This window comes from Anarrhichthys ocellatus, unplaced genomic scaffold, assembly GCF_004355925.1.
Source record: "Anarrhichthys ocellatus isolate YVR2014 unplaced genomic scaffold, GSC_Weel_1.0 scaffold15, whole genome shotgun sequence".
Classification (NCBI taxonomy): domain Eukaryota; kingdom Metazoa; phylum Chordata; class Actinopteri; order Perciformes; family Anarhichadidae; genus Anarrhichthys; species Anarrhichthys ocellatus.
This window is the reverse complement of record NW_022280045.1, coordinates 1,506,781-1,533,443: the sequence shown is the minus strand read 5'-3', so window position 1 is coordinate 1,533,443 and position 26,663 is coordinate 1,506,781. Positions and strand designations below refer to the sequence as shown.

General features: G+C 43.7%; 2 protein-coding genes across 3 annotated transcripts; both read left to right on the top strand.

The window, feature by feature from the left end:
• Positions 1-2,891: 2,891 nt before the first annotated feature.
• sall2 (spalt-like transcription factor 2) lies at positions 2,892-12,409 on the top strand. 2 transcript variants are annotated; one of them, XM_031855149.1, is made up of 4 exons: positions 2,892-3,274; positions 4,904-5,050; positions 7,020-10,900; positions 11,108-12,409. In XM_031855149.1, exons 2-4 carry the CDS (start codon positions 4,975-4,977, stop codon positions 11,381-11,383), a joined length of 4,233 nt encoding a protein of 1,410 aa, XP_031711009.1. In that variant the 5' UTR covers positions 2,892-3,274; positions 4,904-4,974; the 3' UTR covers positions 11,384-12,409. The 2 variants fall into 2 exon arrangements, with proteins under 2 accessions (XP_031711009.1, XP_031711010.1); XM_031855150.1 differs by lacking the exons at positions 2,892-3,274; positions 4,904-5,050 and adding an exon at positions 6,632-6,757.
• A 1,253-nt stretch (positions 12,410-13,662) lies between these two features.
• Positions 13,663-26,166, top strand: mmp14b (matrix metallopeptidase 14b (membrane-inserted)). Its single transcript, XM_031855033.1, has 10 exons — positions 13,663-14,276; positions 21,299-21,447; positions 21,555-21,677; positions 21,909-22,216; positions 22,732-22,893; positions 23,032-23,192; positions 23,275-23,413; positions 23,540-23,690; positions 24,578-24,693; positions 24,826-26,166. The coding sequence occupies exons 1-10, from the start codon at positions 14,178-14,180 to the stop codon at positions 25,272-25,274; spliced, it is 1,857 nt and encodes a 618-aa protein (XP_031710893.1). The 5' UTR covers positions 13,663-14,177; the 3' UTR covers positions 25,275-26,166.
• Positions 26,167-26,663: the final 497 nt, after the last annotated feature.

Sequence of the window (26,663 nt, the reverse complement as noted above, 5' to 3'; positions counted from 1 at the left end):
ACTGCATTGCACGACTCTTTGTCCGCTTGGGACTGACCTCCAGTTTGGGTTTCATGGCGCTAATTTCTGCAGAGAGGTGGTCTGACTTGTGTGGTATCGCACAAAGCACCTTTTCACTGTCCTCCTCTTTGGACAATGTCTTCCTGATCCACACCAGATTCTCCTTGTTGCTGTTTCCCATCATCTGCCTCCTCCCTGCCCCATTTCTTCTGGGTCTCTTCACAGCGCCGTGGTGCACTCAACAAGAATACGGCCATGAGACATGACACAAAGAACAGGCTGAGAGGTTTGGGGCCTGGTGGTGGGGACACTCACAATTTTCTTCCTCTTTTGTTTCAGGAAGGTGACAAGGTACCAAGATCAGGGATTTCTCAGGTTTTTTGACCAGTGAAATGTTTTATCTTAGCCCTTTGATAAACTATTTTTTTTCATTAGGAGGGACATAATGGACATATATAGTGGAAGCATTTCCCTGCTGCGAAATGCCTCTGATGAGCGTCAAAGACTTTCGGGACGAGCTAGGAGACACTTCCCAGACAGAGACAGCTTTGTAATTAGTTTGTAGTTTAAAAAAGGGAACTGCATTTAAGGGGGAGTTTTTCATTACACCCCTTGTATTGTGGCTTAGCTCTGAATCATCTTTTTCTCACATGACATGCGTAACTGCTTTGAATTTCTAAATCACCTCACAAACAAGAGGTGTCAATTCATACACCGGGGCCCATCTCACAAAGTAGGGAAATTGAAGTCAGCTGGAAAATCACTTTAATAATGCCGTTTCATAGGGGCGCCGTACCCTTCAGCGTCTACCCCAGTGTACCAAGATTACTGAGCACACTCACACACAAATTGTCTGAACAACTGAAGATTGCTCTGAGCATAAGCTGAGAAAACTGTCGTTATGAAGGGACTTTACTTTTGAATTACAATAAACATGTCTTTGCTTTTCACCAGCTTTTACTGTTTTTCTTTAATAGATTAAAAGAATGGTACATTAAATACATTAGTTTTTAAAACAATATCTGCATTATCTACACTTGTGGTAAATGTCAGTTGGACCTTAGCCAAATTTAAATATAAAGTACTCCAGCTAATTGCACCATGTTTTGTCTTTGAGAGACACCTAGTGGCTTTACTGATGCAAAGACCACAGCATCTGTCAGCCACAGTGAGGAGACATGGTCAATTGATAGGACAACACGTCCCAGCAATACAATGACAATGAAAATAGATGTGTAAAGTTGGAAAATTGACCAGGCAACAAGGTGGTCAACATCATTAGCTGACAAATCCAGTAGCATGCTGCTCCTTTTACCCTGCAAGTTGCTGATCTACCCTGCACAAAATACCGTAACACTCTAAAACGGCACATATCAAAATTAGACCATTTGGGCGTCAAACTGGGAAACACAACATTCCAAGGCGGCCTGTTATACAATTCAGCAGAACCACACAAGAGGAGGGGGGTGAATTATCTTGGTGAAATTGACATGTGTATATTTTAATATGCCATTACAGTTAGTAGCCTTTGAGCAACACATACAGTATGCTGGATGAATGAATGAATGACAACAGTAACATTTGGTGCAGACATGCATGATCCCCAGAGGATGAACCTCAATAAACATTGTGAAAATATCACCTTTATTGACATGTTTGACCAGTAATGATGGAGTTTCTTCAAAGTCCTTTTTCATGAAGTGTCTATATCATTTTGTCTGTGCCTGGAACATGTGTTATCATTGCCGTGTGTGTGATGTTGGCTGTTCTGGTTTATATCAATTTCATTGTCAGAGAAAAGGTGTTTGGTTAAATGGCTATTCTGAGACTAGGTTTGTATTGTATTGAATGGGATATAAACCATCTGAAGCAGTTATTGTTATCAGTGGAACATGACAGGTTGAAACAAAATTACCTTGTGCAAACAATAGTCGACAATATTTTCTCCACGATAAAGCTGACAGTACGCTGCCATGCAAGTCAAAAGACTAAAACTGGCAAAACGTTGTTTTTGCCTTGAAAGTTCAGAGCTTAAAATGTCAAAGTCAATCTGGAGGTCCTGTAATATGTTGTATCTAGATAAACATAACCCCAAATAATATCAAACTTTAATTAAGTCAATCAGCCGTGTAGAGTCAGCCCTAGTTAATCCAATTAATTATTCTTAATTCTAGATTTGATACCTAAATATAAGGTTATCTCACTTAGAAACTTAGAAATATATATTTTTTCACATTGACCCATTAAAGAAAGTCATAACACACAGATATAAGAAGAGGAATGCTATAGCTGTTCATGGGACTGTAAACCCCATTCAGACCTATTATTGGCTTTATTCAGTATTTATAGTATATTTTATCCACATGACCCATTGACACTGTAGAGGTACCTGCCTTTGTCTAAATGGTTGTATTGGGGTGATTTTGGCTGTTACATGAGCTTAATACATTATGAGTCACAGTCCCAAAATAGCTCATTTCAGACAGTAATGAGAACCCATTGCATCTATAGGGATACCACGTGTACTACCAATAATCCAATATCTAAAACTATGTCTTTACTTATTGGGACTCAATTTAACAATTTTGTATTAAAATATGAAAAATATGAATTATGATTGTTTGATGACAACTGTGTGGGGGGGGGGCAGTCATGCACACCTGTGCAATTCTTAAATCCCTGTCAGTCAGACTGATTCCGCTTATGAGCGGTGTGTGCCCGGGCCTGCACTCCTATGTGAGATGCACACTGAGAGCCAATGTGGAGGTAACCGCGGTCACTGTTCCCCAGAGGACCGTCTGGCGGCGAGGGCCATTAATTATAAGAGACAGCGAGACAGACAGCTAGTCTGCTAACCAGACAGACAGACAGTTCCGCAGAGAGCGTAGACAGGCCTGACAGGAGTAGGCCCCGACAAATACAAAGAAAGGAGGAAGAGCAGCACGCACGGCCAAAAATAATAATAATCCTCCCCGTGTAGCGAGTAGCCTACAGTTATCTGCACCGCCCCTGCTGCCAGTGGACTATGAGTAAATACATTCAGGCATAATAACCCTTTGTCAAAAGAGAAAGAAACGCGATTTGCGACGGGGATAAATAATTGAAAAAAATGCGTCTGTCCGACTGCGCATCCCTGGGAGTGAATAGGGAATTGCTGCGCCAGTGTCCCGGCTGAGAGACGGAGCCGATCTTACCCAACCTAAGCTCCTGAGCTCTTCCCCCCACCCCGTGTCATTACACAATATCGCTGCCAAAAATCATCGTTTCAAACATGGTAAGTTGTTTTTTTTTGTTATATTCAAAGCGGTTGTGTCGGCGACGAGCGGCCTGTGGGGGAAATGCACATCCGGGACTGTATTTTTTCGAGAAGTCATAATATTTTATGAATCATAACTTGTTATGATGTGGGAGCGCGCGTGGCGTGCAACAGGTCGCCGTACAGTAGCGGGGACGCGCATCCCACCGCCGTGTTTTGCGCTTGTATGGAAACATTGGTTTTAAAAAACCGTCCGACCGTCGAACACGCGAACATAATGGCGAGATGGCACGAGTAATGCGTTGTTGGCACAATAGAGTTCTGGTTAGAAAACAACAACGATATTCTCTCTTTTTGAATGTTTGGCAACTATGAGAGTTATCGCTTCTTTCTCTTTGACGGAATACTATCGATGAGCCTACGCAACGATGCGCATGTTTAGAGCTTAATTATTTTTTTTCTGTTTCATCATTATATATTGTGCGGGAATCGCTGCTCGGTTTGCAAAGAAAAGAGTCCATCGGGCCACTACAGAAATAAGTCATTAAATGAATCGGACTTCCACTGTCCTACAAAGACTATTTTAAATAACAATTCACACGCACACGTTTGACTGCTTCCTTGTGACGACCTAACATTCAGACTTAGAGTCAAATCTCGAGTGCATTTTATTATTCTGTCCAAGCCTCAGTAAAACAGAGAGAAGGGGGGGGGGGGGGGGGGGGGGTGTCACAGGGTCCGGGTGAAAAATGATTTTCCTGCTCACTCCGGCTGTGTCTTTCTCTCAATACCTCTCTCCACGTGGTGAGCAGTCGGGATGAGGGTGAAAGAAAAGGGCGCATTGTGCCTCCAGTCAGTGGTCTTATGTGTTGGAGAGGCTCTGAGAGGGTGATGTTCACTCAGCTGTGCTCCCTATACGCCATTGTTGCAAATTCCATCTCATTTCAGCCGCGCTGTTTACCGAGAGCTCACACAGGAAGAGGAGCCTGTTTCTTTTTTTTTTTTTTTAGAGGCTACCGGAGCACCGTTGAACCTCACACACACATCACACATCTCGAATATACTTTGATATTAGCATGTGTGACAAGGTGGCATCTGACACAACATGTTTGGCTTTAAGGGAAAGAAAGGAAAAATAAAACCTGCATTAATGTAACCGAGCTGGCGTCAGGTTTAACGCCCACCTGTGCGCACAGTTTCCTTCTGTCGCACACGGTGACGCTAAGATTTGATAGGCTCATATCAGTACTCGAAAGCTCAGGCAAGGGCCTTTTATGTGATGAACTTCAGCGCCAATGTATGAGCGTTTACTAAAGAGAGGCAGTGGACTCTTGGCTCAAAAGAAGGGGTGTTCACTCGCCATTTGAATGCAAAGTAGTGGATGAACAAGTGAGCTGTGTGAGTGTGTGTGTGCGTGCGTAGAAGGAGGGCCAACGGTGAGTTTTAAGAAAAGGGAGACTTGTTGAGAGAAAACTGTCACACATGCCTCTTTGGCACTTTAGTTCTGTCTTTCTTTCTCTGCACCACAATGCCACCAACGTGGACACGCTTTGAGACTAATCAATCCGGAGCATCCATTGTCACATTTTTGGAACGTTTTTCTTCATTTTTTCCCCTGTAAGTAATTTAGATACCTACTTTTTTCAGTGCGCAGGGAGACAGAATAAAAGTTGTGTGTTGGCCAATGCGCCCCTGCGTCGTTCCCATCCTGCAGAAGCATGTCCCGTCGGAAACAGAAACGACCCCAGCAGCTTATGAACCTGACCCTCGGTGCCTGTCGGATACTTGAGCATGGTGAGAAATATACTGAGACTATAATATCAAAAGAATACTGGTTATTTAGTGGGATTGGATTCACATTCGTTGGGAGGTTTAGAACTCAAAACATTCACTGTTCCTCAACATGCAGAGATTGTTCCAGTTAGTTGCTCATAGTGATGGTATATTATTTTATGGTGTATCTACTGTATCATTCTTGTTAAGGCCTTAAACTGATGATTTAACTTTTTACACTAACTTTGTGACCTAGGATGACTTGTTTTAACCTTATGTGGGAAATACCATCTTTGGAATTTAAACAGCAATGTCATTATGGTCAGTTAAGACTTGTTTTTAATTTTGTTGATTTAATCTTCATCCACATTTCTAAATGGTTTCTTATCAGAATTACTAAACAGTGAAATAATTTAATTTGCATTATGCTAAACGCTTAGAAAAAGGCTTGTTGAAATGAATGGCCTACAGTCTTTAATTAATTCTCTGCGGTTGCAGCTATTAGCTGCTTTCTTTGCCCTGTAAAACCCAAATGTCTTCATTCCTCATTGCTGCCAGGTTCAAAGACACAGACCACCCAGAATAAGAGGCTATACAGTAAATACCTAGAGAAATAATTGGTGAAAAAGAATACAGTGAATTAGAAAATGTGTTCGTAGGAGCAAAGAGATGTGCATGAGAAGGTCAAGGAAAATTAAACTTTGTGAGGCACTGTATAAGGTGTTCTTACCGCAATAGCATTAGACCCTATTGTCTCCTTTCAGCTTTGTTGCTGGGCACTGAAGCATGAACATACCCATGAAGAAGTGTGTATATATGTGTGTGTGTGTGTGTGTGTGTGTGTGTCTGTCTGTTCACTCCAGTTACAGTAGTAGGCCCCACATTGTGTCATAAAAGTGTAGCTTTCAGGCAAACAGCAGTAAGTTCTGTATGTGTTAGCGTGAGCAACCCTGTGCACACAAAATGCTCGCTCTTTTGTGTCTGTGTGTTGTACATTGACCGGCTGTTTGTAGGCCTATGTGCTTTCACATCCGTCTCTCTATGCATTTCTGGGCTAAGTTAGGTTGTTGATGGGCTGTGAGTCATCGTGTCTGTCTGCGGGGCTGTTTGTTTTTCTTTGTGCGCCACCTCTCTTCCTCTGCCTGGCCCTAAACCGTATCAGGAATGCGACCTCAGAGTGTTTAAGGTCAAGACTGCCAGCCAATCAGGCACCCAGTACAGTGTCCAGTACCTAACCAGCACCTAACCCTTAGCGCCCCATTGGGCTAATGGGGGAAGGGCTCTTAAGGAGATGAAAGAGACAGATTGAATGGAGGAAGGAAGAAAGAGAAGGAGGGCAGGGATGGAAGTGTGTGTGTATGCGGCTTCTTTTTATTGGGGGGTTCCATTGTCTTGTGCGTGTTGCCCTGGAAACAAGGTAGACACCTCTATGGGTGAGCAGTGTATTCTTGCAGATCAGTGTAATCTGTCTGTATGTTAGCGTGTGTGTGTGTGTGTCTGTGTGTGTGTGTGTGTGTCTGTGTGTGTGTGTGTGTGTGTGTGTGTGTGTGTGTGTCTGTGTGTGTGTGTGTGTGTGTGTGTGTGTGTGTGTGTGTGTGTGTGTGTGTGTGTGTGTGTGTGTGTGTGTGTGTGTGGCGACTGTGTTTAGGAGGCTACAGTTGATGAGGACGGACAGGACAAAGAGGAAAACAGTGGTGGAATATAAAGTGGTGGAAATCAATCCTGAAGGTTAAAAGTCATCTTTTGAACAACAAAATTCTTTCATTATCTAGACATTAAGTAGCCACCTAATAAAATCCTTTATTTCTCACTGCTGGTTTTTGTAAGTTGTTTTAAAGTGCCCTGAGAAGTAGATTTGTACTTTAAAAAGTTTTTTTTAGAAAGCTATATTATAAAAGAAGATTGTAGACCATTATGCAAATCTTGATTGTTTTGTTATCATTAACAATGATAAAATCACATTATGATTTTCTTCTTTCAATTTCCTTAGATGACAACTTGGCGGTGAAGTCAAACTCCTTTCCATTTATCCTGGATTCTCCATCGTCCTCTGCATCGTCCTCTCTTCAAAGCTCCCAGCTGCCCCTCGCTCTCCTTTCATCTATTAAGGGCTCTCAGACCCCCTCTTTACCCACTGGGGATCCAGCGATATCCTGCTCACTGAGCCAGTCCTCCCACCAGCCCCTCAAAGACCCACAGACCTCCTTCTCTCCTGACTTAGCTAACTGCCCTCTCTCTTCACAAACTCAACATCCACCTGCCCTTCAACTGTCTAGTTGCAAATCTACATCATCTGCAAGTGCCCTCATCCACCCCTCCCGAAGCGAATGCATGGCTTCTCCAAAGTTGGGGCTGTCAGCCACCACCACCACCTCTTCTTCCTCGTCCTCGTCCTCTGCCTCCTTATGTCCCCCACCGCACCCTGGAAGCCCTAGCCGTGTGCCTGAGGGCCCCCCAAGTCCCGTTACTCCCACTCCCAGCCCAGGAGTGACATCTGCCTCAGCTGCACCCTCTAGGGCCCAACTGAGCATTGCCCTGATCCTGGAGGAGCTCCGGGTGCTTCAGCAAAGGCAGATCCATCAGATGCAGATAACGGAGGAGATCTGTAGACAGGTGCTACGCCTTGGTGGAGCATCCTATACCGTAGACACACCCTCCCAGCATCTTCTCCCTCCGCTGCCCCAGCTCTGCCTGGAAGGCAGCAAAAGGGCAGCCAGCCCAACTACCCAGCCAACTGCACTTCAGCCTTCCACCTCTGTTGCTCCTCTCCTGGCATGTTTCTCCTCCCTGCTACCTTCTCAGGCAGCCAACAAGCCCACAAAGCCAAGCAGTTCCTTGTCTCAAATCCTGCAGCCCCAGAAGCCCCAGATGGAAGGAACAGGAGGGACTGCAGGGGCTCATGGTTATCTGAGGGTGAGTTCTCGACCCTCGGCTCCCTCCACCTCTTCCTCTGCTGCCATCTCCATGGCTTCCTCCACCTATCCGTTGGGCTTGTCTTTAGCTCTGCCCAACCGCTATCTCCATGAAAAATCTTCAAACACCACTTCAGTGAGTGGGCACAGTGGCCTGTCCTTCCTCAACTCATCCCTCCCCACATCAGTATCTATGGTCCCAAACTCCCAACATGCTATGCAGTCTTTCTCTGGAGGAGCAGACTCTTCCTCTGCATCTAGCTCCATCAATACTAGCCGCCTCCAACATGGCTGCCGCTTTTGTGGAAAAATGTTTAGCAGCGACTCTTCCCTACAGATACATCTACGCTCACACACAGGGGAACGGCCCTACCAGTGTCCAGTATGCCTCAGCCGCTTCACCACACGAGGCAATCTCAAGGTGCACTTCCTACGCCACCGTGAGCAAAACCCAGAACTCTCACTTTCACTCCTGCCACCTTCTTTGTTTGGGTTAGCATTAGGGGCCACTGGGGGATCAGACATGGGACAGACCATGAGCAGTGGCAGCAGTACTAGTGGCATGAATATGATACAAATGAAGCCAAAAAGCAGGACTGAGGATGAGACATGTGGAGATAATGTGGAGGTCAGTGGTACGAACACTGGCTTTTCTCTGGGAGCCTCTGGAGGATCTACCCCTTCTACCCTACCCCTGCCCCCTAGTGTAGACCTGGCTTTGATTTCCCACTCTCTCCTGCAGCTTAATAGGGCTGCAGCAGTAGCAGCTGCAGCCTCTATCACCTCCGGCTCATCCCACTCTCCCTCCTCTTCTACCTCCACCTCTTCTCTGGCTACCTCCCTCCTCAACAATCCTTCCTTGTCATCATCTTCCACCATCACAGGGTTATTCAAGGGTGCTAAGCAGCAGCACTTTGATGAGAACACTCCCCCTCATGCCCCAATGCTGTCCCCTGCTGCCTACTCCCAGCTAGCCCACCTGCCTAAGCTCCTTTTCCCATCTGTCTCCACTTCTTCCTCTACCCCTGCTGCACACTCATCCCTCTACAACCATCCAGCCTTGGGCTTGCTACGCACCCCACTACCCTCTACTCCAGGCTCCCACCAACTTGCTTCTTCAAGCCATTCTCAGCTTTCTTTCCCTTTCGCTTCATTTCCTAAAGTCCCAGGTCCATCCACCACCACTCCATCCACCCTACCTTCCTCCATGGTTAACTCCACTCTTACATCTGAAACCTCCAAGCTGCAGAGGCTGGTGGAGAAGCTAGAGAAAGCGCCCCGCTCTTCTTCTCCGTGGACTGCTTCCTCTATTTCGTCCTCCATGCTGGAGATGTTAACTAGCGGTGCCACTTCCTCTTCAAGTTCAGCCAACAGTCGTTTCACAAATGCCAGCACTTCAACTACATATGTAATGGCCTCCCCGCCATCTTCGACTCGTGCTTCCACTTCGGTTTCAAACTTCACACATGAGATGGTTGCTGCCCTAGGCATGAGTGCCAATGGAGCGAGTGCCATTGCGGGGGGCTTCCTACCATCACTAAGCATTACAAATCCAGCTGGTAACATGACAACCAATCAGTGTGGGGTGTGTCTACGGGTGCTGAGTTGTCCCAGAGCACTGCGTCTGCACCAGGCTACGCACCTTGGAGAACGCCCTTTTCCATGTAAGATATGTGGTAGATCCTTTTCTACTAAAGGCAGCCTGCGGTCACATCTGGCCACCCATCATGCCCGGCCACCCAATGCTCGTGTCCAAAATTCTTGCCCACTGTGTCAGCGCAAGTTCACTAATGCCCTAGTGCTTCAGCACCACATCCGTATGCACCTTGGTGGACAGTTGCCCACAGATGGCACAGACGATTCTGCACATGAGATGCCAGCTGAATCAAATTCTAAACCCTTGTTACAATCTCAATCCCAGTCCACTGACCCAAATACTGTCTCTAGTAAAACACCACCTCTAGCAGGCCACTCCAAGAGCCCAGCCCCAAGCTCAGAATTTCAAACTCCAGCAGTAGGTTCAGTCCCTGCATTTGGGAGTACAAAATCAGTTGAGTTTACCAAAAATCCTAGCAAGTCTGGGTCCTCCAGCCCAGACCTCATCCCCCCGTCTGACCTTAGCCCTGACCCATTCATGAATCCCACAACAAAGACTCCACCACCAGGCAGTGTAGAACCCCCTCTCCTTTGTGTCAGTGCCCCCTTGCCAGCCTCCAAGCAGACAGATCAAGCTTCCCCAGTTGGCAAAGATAACCAAGTTGAACAACAAGCTACTGCTGATGTCCATCTTCCTAAATCCACCGCCTCTCCAATCGCCTCCACTGTTACCAAAACCACAGTGTCAGCTAATGCTATGGTAGTGGACTGTGGAGAGGATGAAGCTTCTACCTCCTCCGAAGCCTTCCAAGGCTCCAGAACAAACCTGGAGGACTTACAAAGCACACCTGTCCTTGCTGACCCCTTTGCTTACACCTGTCCCAGTACCTCCTCTGATCTCATCCTGAGTCAAGATGTTCCTAACGTTATTGCAACACCAACCTTGGAATCAGAGTCAGTCTCCCCAAGGCCCAAATCACCAGAACCCATGGAAGAAGACAAAGATCAGTCTTCTCCACCAGCAACACCAAAGCAAGACCAAGCAACTGTGCCTGACGAGGACCCCAGCGTGACGTCCGCTTTGGAGACTGCTGAAACTGTTGCTGCTGAGGTAATGGGTGTATCACAGAGACCTGCCACTTTTGTAAGGGAGACACGTCAGAGCTTTCATTTTGGTTCTTATGGGAGGGAAGACCGGGTAGAAGATGTTGAGATTAGTGGATTGGCTCCAACTGAAACACTGGATGGTTCTGTCCCCATCAACCTGACCCCAACCCTCCCATCTCCGATGTCTCGCCCTGAGAAGAAGACCTATAGCTGTGCTGAGTGTGGAAAAGAGTATGCCAGTCGCAGTGGACTGAAGGTGAAGAAAATTAATTGTATGATATAAAAAAATTAAAAAAAAACTTTAACAAGATATATGGATATGTTGGAAGATTACTTGTTGTATTAAATTGTTTATTTTCAGGAGATTGAAACAATATTTTACAGCCTTAGTACAGAACTAAAGCTGTAAAATAAAAACAATCTTTGTGTTAAGAGTTGCTAAAAATGTGCTTTATCTTCCTAGGGGCACATGAAGCACCATGGTGTGGTAACCAAAACAATACGTCCACCAGCCCGAAGTAGTCGTTCCTCCGCTGACCAACTTCCTTCTTCTACATCTATGACTTCCTTAAATATTCCCGCCACCAGGAGCTCAGCAGGCTTCTGGAACCAGTACCAAGCCTTCCTCAACACCAGTAACGAGCCAACTGATGACCCAACTGCTGGCGGCCAAGGAGATGATGAGATAGACCCAAGAGCCACTGAGGAAGCTGGGGAAGGGTCTAGTGAAGGGTCATAAGTCGAGTCAGCGTGATTCGCTGGATAATGTTCTGGTGTTTTCAATCAATGTTTACCTTTTGGTGAAACTGTATGAACATTTGCGTAGTACCTGCTTCCTTAACACATTTCAAGTAGCCCGTCAGTTCGATAGTCAGAGTAATGTTTGTACGTCAAAGTTGTGAGTCAATCAGCTTGGTCTTGTGGTGTTAAAAAAAAAAAAAAAAAAAAAGACAGCTAATGTACAAATGAAGATGAAAATATTCGAGAAGTAACAGAGTCCAGTTTCTGCTAGATTTGATAAAAAGTGACACTACCTTTTGTCTGGCTGAAGTTGTTAATAGTTTGATTCGCGTTCTAACAAAGTATCCCTGATGTATCAATGTTTCATATCAGACCTGAGTCAAATAGAGTTTTTTGTTTTATTTTTTGGATATTTGACATTAGCTAGTTAGTGATTCACAAGATAGTGCACTAAAAGAAAAGTTTCAAATAAGTAAATGTCAGTATGTAAACATTTCGGTACTTGTCGTGTTGTGCCATGTACCAAATCTGATCCAACTGGCACCAAAGGAGGCTCAAGCTAACCAAAATGTTATTTCTTTGCGAATGCTTCCCGACTTACGTCTGTTTCGTATCTAAAAGATGTTTTCCTTCAGTCACAGAAGGAACTGATAAAAAGTTTTGCTTTGCGTGAGCACACAGGGCCAACAAACTGAATGTGTTTTTGTGGGGAATATTACGTTTTTAGTCCCGTTTTGTGGTTCAGATAAACTACTCGCTCATGTCATTGTGATTTACTTTTCACTACATTGTCCTGTCAAACCAGAAGCACAGCTGCAGTGTTTGTGAACCCAGTGAGGACATGGTCTTGTGTGTGACCTTAAGCTTTGTGAATATTATGATTGTTGTTTGGTCCAAAAGTAATATCTGTAACGCTTTTCAGTTACTAAAACTTTTAAGTTGCTATAAATATATCAGAAGTCTGTCTGTTTGTTGTAAGCTGTACGTTCAGTGCTCCATATTAAAAAGGAATTTTGAAAAAACATATCTGGCTCCTTTTTTGTGCTACTTTTACACAAAATGTATTGTAACTGGTGTACAGACTTATTTTCATAAAACACAGCATGAACACATGCTTGGAGACATTTGTGTGTCCAGTTTATAATGTCAACAATCCCTAACAGTCACACGTCATTGATCATTGCTCTCTGCCAAGACAATCAAAGCTCCCCTCTCTTGTGTCACATCAACGGAGGGGAGTGGAGGAGGCCAGCTGTCTTTCCTCAGCTAAGGCCAACACAGCAGCTGAGCTACAGTATGTGTGCACATAAGGTTGGTAACAGGAAATGCGTGTGTCTCAAGTCTTAAACGTTTTACTCTGTGTTAATGTATTTACACATTTGTCAGCAGCCATCCTGTCATGTGAAATCTATAGTTGCCATTAGCTCGAGTGCTATCACATGCTTGTCAATGAACACAGCCTGCAGTTATAATCCGGAACCAAACCAACACTGTCTTTACAGAGGTTAGACATCAAATATGTCCTCCTTAATGAAAGCAGAGGAGCATGCAGGACAAAATAATCCATGGTCAGTGTGATGCATGGATGTATAGTAGGAGGCTATATACCTAATCTGACATTGTGAAGTGTTTAAATGTGTGTGCAATGTCAGCATTAGAGGGCGCAATTCCCCATTTTAAACACAATTTGGTGCTGTATATTGAGTTTGTTTGGGGGCCTTTTTGAACAGCACTCAATAAAAATCAGTGTGAGACAAGTATCAATGTGTGAAGTGTAAAATGTACATTAAGATAAAGAACTACCTGTAATTAACTGATGAGTCCCCTGCGTCTAAAACCTAAACAGTACAACAGAAATAATAGTTTAACAATTATTGGTTATTGCCGTGGGCATTAAAATAAGGGTATGGGTAAAAACTGTTTTTAAGGTGAAATAATGTCGTGGATTGATTGATGTGTATAGTAATATTTCTGTTCATGGCACTCTGAAAAATTACCGCAGCTTTAAAATGAGTTCACTGTGTTGCAAATAGTTTGAACTGTGCAATTTGTTGTCGAATTTGTCGTTTGGCTCAATGTTTGCGCTCTCGTCTCTGCTAATAATAACAACAGCTATGCATTTTATGGAGCATTAAGGCATTTAATCACAGCCTAAGAGTAAAAGCAAACCGTGCCAAGTCTAATGTGAAGGTCACTCAGTTGATTCCAGCCCTCCATGTCAGAGGGGCGGGCTGATTTAGGAGGGGGAGGTTTACAACCCTCTACTTTCCAGCTAAAGGTCTCCAGGGAGTATCAAACTACCACGTCTGCAGCAGGGAGAGAGGGGAAGAGGAGAGGGGATCAAAATAAACCGACTGGAGGATCGAGAAGAGAGGACAGCGAGGAGTCAGGACTGCTTCATGAAAACAAAGTCGGCTGTAACATCTGGAGGAAAGCGCAAACTGAATTTGGACATAGAATACGCACCGCCTGTAGCCAGAGCCCCTCACAGACTTCCTGCTCCCAGTATAGTGTTGTAATAGTGTTGGTTAAAATTCACCAAAACGCGAGCAGAATGCACACTGGACAAATACTCCTCGTAGTTTAGGTAACTCAAGTAAATAAGTTGCAGAGGCGCATATCTTCTGGAAACTCGTTTTGTGCTTTGCGCCAAGTCGATCTCGGGTGCGACGTTTTCGTTTATTGGATACGTCTTTTCACAGACAATGTTTTGACAAATAGCAAAGTGAAGATTGCGCGAACTGTTACAGGAAGATCTGTCTATTTTGTATTGTTTTTTGGAGAGACAAGTGATGGCACCAGAGCTCAAATCGCTTGTCCGACTGCTGCTGCTGGCAGTGGTGTGGGAGCTGAGCGCACATGGAGCGACGGAGCGACAAGTCAATCCAGAGGTGAGGAATAAGCCAAATAGAGGAGATAATAAAGTCAGAATAGAGGAATAAAGCCAAATAAATAGATGAAAAATCAAGCAACAGAGTTAGATAAATACATCCAGAATCAAGGAATAAAGCCAGATAAATAAATCAAGAATTAAGGAATTAAAATAGGTAAATACATCCAGAATCATACTTAAGGAATATATTATGGAAGATAAATACATTTATAATAAAGCCAAATCAACCCAGGATCAAGGAATTAAGCCTGATAAATAACCCAGGATTAAGGAATAAAACAGGATAAATAAATCCAGCATTATGGAATTAAGCTTGATAAATAAATCCAGAGTCAAAATCAAGGAATAAAGCCAGATAAATGAATCTAAAATAAAGCCAGATAATTTGATGCAGAATCAATGAATAAACCCATGATAAATAAATCTAGAGAGGAATGCAGAAGAACAAATGCAGTATAGAGGAATAAGCCAGATAAATATATCCAAAATAGATCATTAAAACTCAATACATATATCTAGAGTTGAGGGAGGATAAACAAAGCTTGAATGAGGAAATGCATTTAGGGTTCAGAAAGGTTTAAATTCTGCGTGACTGAGAAATATGCTGTACCCTCATTTGTAGGAATGAAGGATCTTTTCTGCTAATGTCAATAATTTACTGATGTGACAACACCAACTTTGATTTCACAGGCCTGCATATAATACTATACTGGTTTTGTTTGTGACTACCACAATAGCTTCCTCATGGACGGTCATTCTAACAATTGCCTGTAGTTGGCGCAGGGATATGGGAATGGCTTTGACCCTGCGAGGAAGCAGCCCATAATGATAATAGCGCTCATGAAAACACTGAGAAATGCTGAGAGGGCAGAAGTGGTAGTAGTGCAGGAGAAAAAGCAAATGAGGAGAAATGCATGAGCTTGTATTGTGGTCGGGGCAGAGACAGAGGCAATTATTTTGGGAATGGAGGGGAGGGATTGATAGTTGTGGGTGCAGTTATATTCAGAGGGATGGGGAGATGTAATTGTTGACATCTGTCCTAAGTTATGGCTCAATGGATTCGAAGGAGGTGGGTTATACAATCTGAGAGGTTCTTCAGCATCTCAGACATGGTCAGTTGTGGAAAAACACCCACAGTTTGAACTCTAGTTCTGATCATTAAAGGGAAGAGTTTCCTGTTCTTCTCTGCTCTGTTCTTTTTACTCTGATCTGATCTGTTCTGTCTGCAGTATCAGCAGTCCTCCAATCCCACAGCCAGTGTAGCATCAGGAAGTTCTGTATTTATCTAGCAGGAAGTGAGTTGTTATGATACCCCTACACACCTGCTTCCCTCAGTATCATAGTGAACACTGTGCGTGTGTGTTTGTGTGTTACATGTGTAAGATCTTACACAAACGTCTCTCTAGTCATTGTATCCTGCCTATGGAGTTATAATTCCAGCTGAGATAATGGAAGAAAACGCCATTGACCTACATAAGACACAATCCGTGGTTTAAATGTAACTAGAGGAGCTGGCCCAGGCTGTTAAAGGATTGTTCCCATCAGTAAAAATGTGTGAGCAATATAGATCTATATTTCCCAAATAAGATCAATTAAGAAATACACAATATACTCTTTCTTTATAAGTCAAATGACTTATGTGTGAGTCATTTGTAAAGTGTTCAGATGAGCATATATATAGCCAGTGGCTAACCCGGTAGCTTTACTGGGGATGCAAATTTCAAGGAATTTCCTCAATCAATTATTAGATGGTGTTAGAATGGATAGTCGGTAATTGTTAAATCTCTCTCCTGATGCTATGCTACAAATGGCCAAATAAGGTTGAAAATGTTTATTGTATCAAGTAACGCTAAACGACTTCTAGGCTTCAATGTCGGACATAATAGATGCTAGGCAGATCTAGCACTTAGAACAATGTCTAAGCCATGTTTCTCGTATTCAACAAAAAGAGCTGCAGGAAATAAAAGAAGGTATAGTCACACATGTTCTGTTTTTTTTTTTTTGCCTGTAATTTATCCTGGAGAAAGACAGCAAGGGTGTGATAGTTATCAACCATGAATTGAATGCACAGTATTGAAACATGGAGATGAGTGACAAGTTATTTGCTACTTTGGAAATAGGTTTAGTCATATATAGAGTTCTTTGATTTTGAGTTGACCTTTTTGTATCTACACAATCAAAAAGAACGGCAACGTCAACATTTAACAACCAGTAACCCAACGAACATGTCTAATGTCCGCATAAGAGAAAATTGAACTTTTAGCTACATCCCAAGGAAACATAAGTGATTTTTGTGGTAGTAGCAAGTAGAAAGGCTATCAGGTTTCTGTGGAAAATTGCACCAAAGTGCAGGGGCCGGCTTGGCCTGAAGTGCCCTGGAAAGTGTGTTCGTTCAATAAGTTTATGTTAATTTAGTGATTCACCGCCTATGTTTTTATGATGTAAAAACACTGCTTCCTGTGTCTATATTTACTTAATTCCAACATCGGATGTTTGTCATCACGTACGTTGCCTCCACAAACCAATTGAGTAGGTTGTGTTTTAATTCACCATAAGTCTAATAAAGTGAGTGGCTGAGTCTTGTTCCGTCGGTCTGAGTGGGGAGATAGACAGTCAGGGGTTGTGAGGATGCAGAGGTCATTTCCTGTGGTCTGTGGTAGAGACAGGAAGTGGGCAGTGGGTTTATCATTCGCCGCTAAAAAACACCTTGGTGCGTTAGCAAACAAGTATGTGTGAGACTCACTGGCACGCACACACACACACACACGCACACATACCTAATCTCATATGTGCATAGATCTCTTCTTATGCACATTCACAAAGGAATGGCTACATGCTGAGGTCATTCACTGCAGAAGAAGATAAATGTGCATGACATGGGATGATGAAAGCAGAGCCGGGAAGACAGTGAGGAGGCTGTTGATGACTAGAAAGGAGGGCATTGTGGCGATGGGAGTGATTCAATCTGGGAAAAGGACAGTTGGAAAATGGAGCAATTATCCAGTTGATTCGGACAGGATGTAGATCATAGCAGTCATGCACACACATCCTGTATGTCTCTTCCCTTGTGCTGCTAATGACAATAAGCAGGGACTTGAGAGAATTCAAATTGGTTAAACTGGTAACTTTGAACCAGTCTCATCTTGATGTCTTACTAGTCTTTCAGCGGATGAAAGGAAGGAAGGAAGGGTGCATAGGTTTTAGACAAAGCCACATCCTTAAGATCCCCAGTGGGTGGCCTGAGGGCAGCCTCCCTGAGGAAAGATAGGAGGTGTGACAGGAAATAAGGTAATACGCAAAGTCATTACCTCATTTCCTGTTCATAAAGGAAGCAAGCAATGAGCTAAATTTCAGGGAAGCTTTTTCCCACCTTCGAGATTTGCTTGAGGTTGTCTTATTGCTCAAATGACATTGGCAGAGATGAGTTTTTCCACTCCTGTGTCACCGGGTCTTATTGTTGTTGGCTGGACAATGGTTGTTTTAATAGATTTACACATACACACACACACACACACACACACACACACACACACATTTAAAGACCTTTTTACATGTGTGTTGAGGAGCTCTTGGCCAGAGCGGTCAGCAACATCGCACATGTTATCCTAAAGGAACAGCATTAGCCTCGGGCAAATGTTCAGACTGCATGAAGCATTTTAAAAAGTCTGATTTTAACCCACATACCTACACACAAACTCCCTCACACACACAAACACACACGCAATCACAAGGCAATAACGAGCTGTTGCAGGTGTAGTGGGGGCACACATCTGACATAATACTGCAGCTCTCTGGACAGACTGGATGTGGCATGAGGACCTGTGTGTGTGTGTGCTGTATACAGCATGCCTCAGTTGGACTCCCATCGCTGTTGACCAAAGTTTCTTTCCATTAGCCCTCACCAAACGGAACAACTGACTCTTTCTTTTCTGAAATGCAATCCCTCCGTCTCCCTCTTGTCATCCTATGCAAAACGAGCACTCTGCCTCCTGACATCCATAGCAACCGTTGTTTGATTCTTGTGGATCTTCCATTAAACAATAAACTCACATCGCTGCAGATGAGCGAGCTGCGCCCTTTACCTCAAAATCCTGGATTTGGCTTCCTAGAAGTACCTTTGCTCTGTGCTTGTCTATGTATGAGCGTTGTTAAAAATCAAAGGATCGAGAGTGACTTTAACACGGCAGTGTGTTTGTGCAGCAGTTTCTACATCAGTGATTCTCAGCCGGGGGTGCAGTAGGTTACCTCAGGGTGTATGTGGAAAGATTGTGGAGGAGCTCAACTTCTTAGAAAACAAATGTAACTTGTGATTTGAATAAAATAACTCATATTGTCATATTAAGTCAGCTGTAATACGCGAACACCAGGTTTTGAGAGTGCTGGAAAACTATTTAGCTAGCAAGCAGAGATGTTTCAACAGTTAGCTAAAAGTGATGAATAAACAGTTAAAATAATTAGCACAAAGTAATGTATGAATGGTGAAATAGTTAGCTTAAAGTAATGGATAAATAGTTAAATAGTTAGCTTAAAGTAATGGATGAACAGATAAAATATTTAGCTTAAAGTACTGGATAATTTGTTGAAATAGGTAATAAAACTAATGAACATACAGTTAAAATAGTTTGCTTTAAGTAATGGTTGAAATTATTAGCTAAAAGTTATATATAAATAATGGAAATTATGGGTTGTCAATGAAGGGGTATATGAGTTAATTGGACAAGGCTGTGAGCATACGGGTGGTTCAGAACCACTGCTCTACGTCAAAAGACTGTTAGCTTGGGCTGTCATCTCCTACACCACTGTAAATAATGATCATTCCCTCTTCCTGCTACTGCTGTAGTTACTCAGCCCATTAGTCTGGTCAAAAATAGCAGAGTGCAACAGTGAATAAGACTTTGTCGAGTCACCTTAGGGACCCGAGAAAGAGGTGTGGGAGCCTTAAAGGTAAAACAAGTGTTCAGTGTCACTCAACAGCAGTCTTTTGACTGAGCTTTTAATGAAAGTTAGGATTTTGTCGAAAAGAAAACATTGAATGACTGAAAGAGAAGAATATGGTTTTACAGTGAAATACATTCTGAGATGCTAAAGTTTGTGTTTGATTTTCCCGCTTATGTGGATGTGCTGGAACAGTGGAAAACAGTGAGTCTTTATGTGTCCACTGGAGCTCCATGGCTGAGTCAGAACCAGAAAGGGATCATTCAGGGTTGACGTCTAAACACTGAGACCTCCATGTCTTTCAAGGACAGACAGAGAGGGAGAGATTAGACCATCAAGGGCCTCCAAAATGCCATTCTGACATTCACTGCTGCCCAAACTCACACAAGTATAGCCATGTGTAAATATAAGAGCACATATTCAGTTAATCTGACAGCACTACATTATCAGTGGGAAAAATGCTGAAACAAGACATTTAAACATGTTTTGCCTTCATTGTATCTTGCATCTATTAGCAGCAGATGAGCTGTAGTCCTTTTCAAATTTGACAACTTAAATCTAAATGGGCTTCACAGTATTTTCTGTTGAATTTTTTGTTAATTTAGTAGCTGACGGGATGTAAACAGGGATCACAGCGGTTGCCCCATCAACAGAATGGCAATGGAAAGGTCCATATAGCAACAATTGAGTGGCTCTGGGTGTGGTTGTTCATAAGTATTTATCCTGAAGTCACTGGGTTTTCCATAAGAGAGGGATGAGGGAGAAGAGAGGAGAAGGGGTGGGGTGACGAGGCGAAGACAGGGACACGGACGTGGGGGGAAGAGTTTGACTTTGAGGTTTGGATGCGCAGAGGAAGAAATTCCCAGTTAAATTACTGACGCTGCTGCTCAACTGGAGACATCGGTTGAGGTTGCCCAAGGCCTGAGTCTCACCCTGGGACACTCCCTATCTTTCTCTCGTCTCTCTTTTCAATCCTCCTCACTGCTCAAACACCCACTACGCCTATGGTTTTTAATCAGAACTATGCAAAAAAAAAAAATCACAGTAACTTAAGTCACATCAAGCCCTATAGTGTGCAAGGACAACACAATCCTAAAAGTTCACTACAAGCTCACAAAGTAATGGTGTACAGCAGAATATCAAAGCCGTTTCGGTTTTCACTGCCCTCACAATAGCCTCAGTGTTATTTGTCAGCCCGAGCTTGAGAGGGAAAGAGTTTAGGAGAAGCTGTGTGGGAGAGGTGCGGAGCGAAGCTGCTGGCACAGGTCCAGATTTCAAACCGGCACCGCAGTGAAAAAGGTTTGCAGGGGAAAGTAAGGTCAAGCTAAACTGAGACCCAGGGATCTGGAGGCCTGAAGAACTCACTGACCATCAGAATATGTGCTTGAAGGGCTTCAAACTAATATTTTCTTCATGTACAAACTCAACCACAGGGAAGAAAGAGTTCAGGTGTAAGTGTTGCAATCTGCACTGAAACACAAACAAGTAGCTACAGAATGACTTTGATGTAGAAACTGAAGTTAATCTTTAACTCTTTGAGGGGTTTTCCTTTCGGTCAGTTTCGGTATCGCAGGGTTTTTGGTGAAACCTGAACTGTCTTTGTTTGACGCTTTGATGGGGGCTGAAGCTCGGCATTTTTCTTTCATGCTGACCTTAGTATTAATTTAATAAGGTCTGTAGTGGAGAGCCAAAGGTTGATGGTCGAATAGCTTTTGTGTTTCGTCATTAAACGGAGACATGCCAGGTGCTTGAAAATATGTTGCTCTGACTGTTCAAATATATCCAGATATCAAAACACAGAAAGATGTTACTCAAGAGCTTATTTTCGCCTTCAGCGAGGAATGTGTTGTTGCTGCAGTCACATAAAAACATCCTGAACTTGTAATCTCTGTAATCAACATCATACCGAGTAGTTCCTTTACCCTGGTTCAGCTTTGTTACACAACAAGAATCAGATGAGGTAGGACTTGTTTATGGGTCTGTTTGTAATTAAACCTTTTTTCTCTCTCCGTACTGAGACTGGAGTTTCCTTGGTTTTATTTCTCATAACTCCTACTGATCTCTCCTTTTTGTTTTGCATTGAAGTCATGGCTGCAGCAGTACGGGTACCTGCCCCCGGGGGACATGAGGACCCACGCCCTCCGCTCCCCTCACTCCGTCTCCTCGGCCGTCGGCGCCATGCAGAGGTTCTACGGACTCACCGTCACTGGCACCTTTGACACCAACACGATTGAGTGAGCAACCTCAAACAGCTGTATTCTACATGTAGAAAAAGTGCAGCCTTTCAAAGCTATACTATCTCTTGCCGTGTTTTGAGTGGACTATGTCTCGTCTTCGGCAGGGCCATGAAGCGACCGCGCTGTGGCGTGCCAGATAAGTTTGGTGCCGAGCTGAAGAGCAACCTGAGGAGGAAGAGATACGCCATCCAGGGCCTGAAGTGGAAAAAGAATGACATCACCTTCTCGTAAGTCAGCAATGTGCTGCGTCTCTAGAGGCGTGATGGACAGTACCTAATGCTAAAATCGTTTCGCTTACTCCTACCTTTGTACCTAATGAACCGACGTGAGAAAGCCCTAACTGGTGAGGGGACTATTGAGGAACTGAAAGGTTTTTCTTTTCTATAATGAGGAAATAATTCCATGTTTTACCTTAATCCCATCCACCCCCCCCCTTCACACAACCACACACTCTGCAGTATACAGAACTACACCCCTAAGGTGGGTGAGTACGAGAGCAACGATGCCATCAGGAAGGCCTTCAAGGTGTGGGAGGGTGTCACCCCGCTTCGTTTCCGGGAAATCCCCTACAGTTACATAAGGGACAAGGTGGAGGAGTTTGCCGACATCATGCTCTTCTTCGCCGAGGGTTTCCATGGGGACAGCAGCCCATTCGATGGGGAGGGAGGCTTCCTAGCACATGCCTATTTCCCCAGTAATGGCATCGGCGGGGACACCCACTTTGATGCGGCTGAGCCGTGGACTGTTGGGAACAAGGATCTGATGGGTGAGGCTCTTTTCAATCTATGATATTTTGATAAATGAGGGGAACGCTTTCCTCTGAAACTGATGATGCCACAATGTTGGGAGGTACTCTGTATGTTGGGAGTCAGCAGGACTCTTAATTCTGCTGCTGTGGGCAAAACACAAGCAGCAACATGTCTAGTCTTGTGCCAGTACATTTACGGGAGTTAATACCCTGTGCTATGTTGATACTGCAGAAGTGAAGAAGCGTTTATTTCTGGAGCACAGCAGACTGTGTTTGCACTGTCAGCTGTTTGAGTGACACATCGTCTTATGGTCTGCTGATCATTTAATCTTTGATTTACTGAAGTGATAAGTATTTGTGTGCGTTTGAGTCACTTAAAAATGAGGAATCGGCAACATTTACTCCTTCTCCTTCAGTACCTATCGTCTCATCAGCACAAGAGTAAACTCCACCTATTTCTCTCAGATACTACTTTCAATTGCTTCAAAAATAGAGTCCTATTAAATGGTGTTTTGGTGTTAACACTGTTCCAGGTAATGACTTATTCCTGGTTGCGGTCCATGAACTGGGCCATGCTCTGGGTCTGGAGCACTCCAATGACCCTTCAGCCATCATGGCTCCCTTCTACCAGTGGATGGACACCGACAACTTCCAACTTCCTGACGACGATCGCAGAGGCGTACAGCAACTTTATGGTACGTTATTGGACAATTTGCTTTCCAAATTACTATCTTTGCTTTCCTAACTGAAGTGATACACCACCAGAAATCTGAAGAAAGGTGTCTTTCCAATGAACATTTAAGATTAAGTTTACGAAAATCCTTTTCACATAGGTTCTGGATCAGGCCCTCACCCCCCCGATGTATCACCCCGTACGCCGAACCACAACCCAGACCCCACATATTCACCAGACAAGCCTCGCTTTGGCCCCAACATCTGTGACGGACACTTCGACACCATCGCCATCCTCAGAGGAGAAATGTTTGTGTTCAAGGTAAACTGGCACAACCTCGTCAGACCTGTAATATGACAGTTTGTCGAGCAGTGCTGTTAATAAATCTCTTTTTCACTTTCAGGACAAATGGTTCTGGAGGGTACGTAACAACCATGTTCTAGATGGATACCCCATGCCGATTGGTCACTTTTGGAGGGGATTGCCCACCCATGTCAATGCCGCTTTTGAAAGGGAAGATGGGAAATTTGTTTTCTTTAAAGGCAAGTCTGGCTTCAGAATAGTAACACAACATTTAAAAGACTTCCCTTAAAAGCAGTCATCATCAAACAGTCAACATCTTGCAGTTATCTCATGTCCACTCTTTCTGCCGTTCTCTCTCTCTCCAGGGGACAAGTATTGGGTGTTCACTGAATCCATTCTGGATGATGATTACCCTAAGAGTCTAAAGGAAATGGGCACTGGGCTTCCCAAAGATCGAATGGACGCTGCTCTCCACTACACCCCCACTGGACAGACGTATTACTTCAGAGCAAACAAGTTAGTCATCCTCCTTCTGTGTGTCTGTATGTGCGTCATATCCCACGATGAAACTGTACTGAAGTTTATAAACTACTGATTCCAAAGAGCATGCATTTGTGTCAACACCACCAAATGATATGTTTCAATATTGACCATATAAGGTCAAAAACCTTAGGTCAGTCACTTATCCAGAATTACAAACCTGCATATCGTTTAAACATAGAAATAAACATTGAGGAACTTCAAAGCTTGCTAAGCCCCCCCCCCCCCCATGTTTACACTATAGTCATTACACAATAGTCATCTTTTTAAAACAGTTTGGTAAAACGTGGCAATCCGTGATTACAGTGCAAACGGCCACCCACATAAACAGAGTCACCAATCTATCTGCCATATTTCTACAGAAAACACCCATTTTGTAAACTGCTTTGTGGTTTAGTTTAGCAGATTCACCAAAGCACATTTTCAAGTTACAAGTTACAAGCTGAGTGTCAAGTCACAAGTTCTTTAGAGGACGTCTACATAAAGACTGAAGTCCTGAAGGCCAGTTCAAAGTCTCACTTCTGTCAGAACAAGTCTCAAGTCAAGTCCCAAAACCTTTGGGCCAACGAAAAGTCAAGTCTCCTGAATTTCTTGACAAGTCAGTTCTCAAATAATTTGAGATAACTGCAGGTAAAATATGCTAGGGCAAGTCAAAATCAAATCTCAAGTCTGTCAGAATAAGTCTCAAGTAAAGTTTCAAGTCCTTTTGGGCAAGTCCAAGTCACATCTTATGTCTGTCAGAGCAAGTTTCAAGTCCTTTAGGGCAAGTAGAAGTCAAGGCTCAAGTCTTTCAGGGCTCTGAATGAGACCATTAACTCACCACAGCCATTCATCTCTTTACCTTTCCCCTCTTCTTTGTTTAGATATTACCGTTTCAACGAACATACACGAAGCGTTGACAGTGATTATCCAAAAGCTATTAGTGTGTGGCAAGGAGTGCCTGACAACATCAAGTCGGCCTTCATGAGCAAAGATCAAGGTAAGGGCGGCGTGTACGATATAACCTAGACTATCTTCTCACATCTTCGTGTCAACCAATAGTTGTAGAAGTTGCTTTTCTGTTGAGTTCCCATTTGCGTCTCACATTTCTTTCTTCAACCCCCCCCTCCAGTGCACACCTACTTCTACAAAGCCAACAAGTACTGGAAGTTCAACAACCAGATGATGCGTGTGGAGCCGGGATACCCCAAATCAGCCCTCCGCGACTGGATGGGCTGCCCCAACGAAGACCCCAAGACGGATGGAGGAAAAGGCGGCGGCGGACACGACAAGGACAAGGAGAGGGAGAAGGACAAGGAGCGGGAGGATAAGGACAGAACCAGAGACAGAGAGAGGGAAAGAGAGAGGGAGACGGAGAAGGAGGAGGACACGGAGGTGATCATTATTGAAGTGGATGAGGAGGAAGGGGTAGGGGGTGGCAGCGGAGCAGCGGCTGTGGTGGTGCCGCTGTTCCTGTTGGTGTGTGTGATTGCGACCCTGGCCGCCTTGGTGTTTTTCCGTCGGTACGGTACCCCACGCAGACTCCTCTACTGCCAACGATCTTTACTGGACAAGGTGTAGACGGAGGAGGAGGGGAGGGAGAGAGGAGGGAAAGACAGAGAGAGAAAGAGAACACAAAAGTGGAAGGAAATCTTAAACACAGATAATGAGAGCAGAAGAGATCAGAAACTGGAGAAAGAGCAGGAGGAAAAGCACCAGACTTGCATTTTAAAATATTCGTACCACTGCCAGATTCCTTCTGCTCAACCACTCCACTTCCATCTCTCCCTCCCATCTGGCTCTGCCTCTGTCCTCGCGGTTACTGACGCCAGCTCATTGCTGTTTGTTTTAGTCTTTTTCAAAGTCTTATTTTTAGTTTCTTTCAGTGGTCAGTGTTTGTGTCCTCTTCGAACCTGCATCTCCGTGACGCACATTCTAGCATGTTCTTACGAGTGAGCAGAGAGCGAGTTTGATCGTTGGTTCCTTCCCCTATGCACATACACACACAGACACACACTTGGAAACCACAGTGACATCGTCATTGTGTTTTTTAATCTTCCAGTAGAGTAACGTATCAGAGCCATTATGGACGATAAAAGGGAAAACAAACCATTAGCTCAAGTTTTTATGAAGCACGAGATACACTCATATCAGAGTAAAGCAATAAATCAGTCTTTTCCTTTTTTTTATATCAATGTCTTTAGTGCTGATTATTATTATAAATGATGTCGTCATTATTATTATGACTAATAGTATTCTTGTTGTTGTCCTACGTGTAAAGAATGTGTTTTTTGTACATTGTCATTAAAACGTCCTGCTGGACAGTGACATACGGTTTTTAAAGTGGCCTTAATTTTATAAATGTGTGGGGACAGTGAATGGGGTTTTGTATTCTTGAAACTTGATTGTTTTTTTTGTTTTGTTTTTACCTTGAATCAATCTCAAATGAAATAAATTGAAGATCTGAAAATTACTCCTTTTTGTCATTGTACTTGTTTACAGTTTTGAAACCATGGTGCTACATTACAAGTTAGGGGTTATAAGTAGTTTAACAACAACGATAATGATACTAGTGATACTGATAATGATCTAGTTTTCTCTTTGTGTGTGTGTGTGTGTGCCCTTACTCACTTATATTTTTAAGCTTTTCTTACAAAATAAAGTAATTTCAAAAGGCTTTCTGTGCTTTGATTTTCACTCAGTAAAACATTCACTTAATATTTCTTTCTTCGTGTCATCTTTCTGTTAACTGCTTGGAGCAGAACTGGAGCCACTCACTCTCTTAATGCGGCAAGATGTCCACCTAGGTCCCTATGTGCTTTCATATAATCCAGTTCTTACCTGTACTCTTATGCTCTCACATTAATCTCACCCGTCTGGTCCTCACCACGTCTTCCTGGACCTCCAGGTTTCTTGCTCCCCGGCTGCATCACTCTGCTTTACTGGGGCTCGGAAACTGGCAGGCCAGGA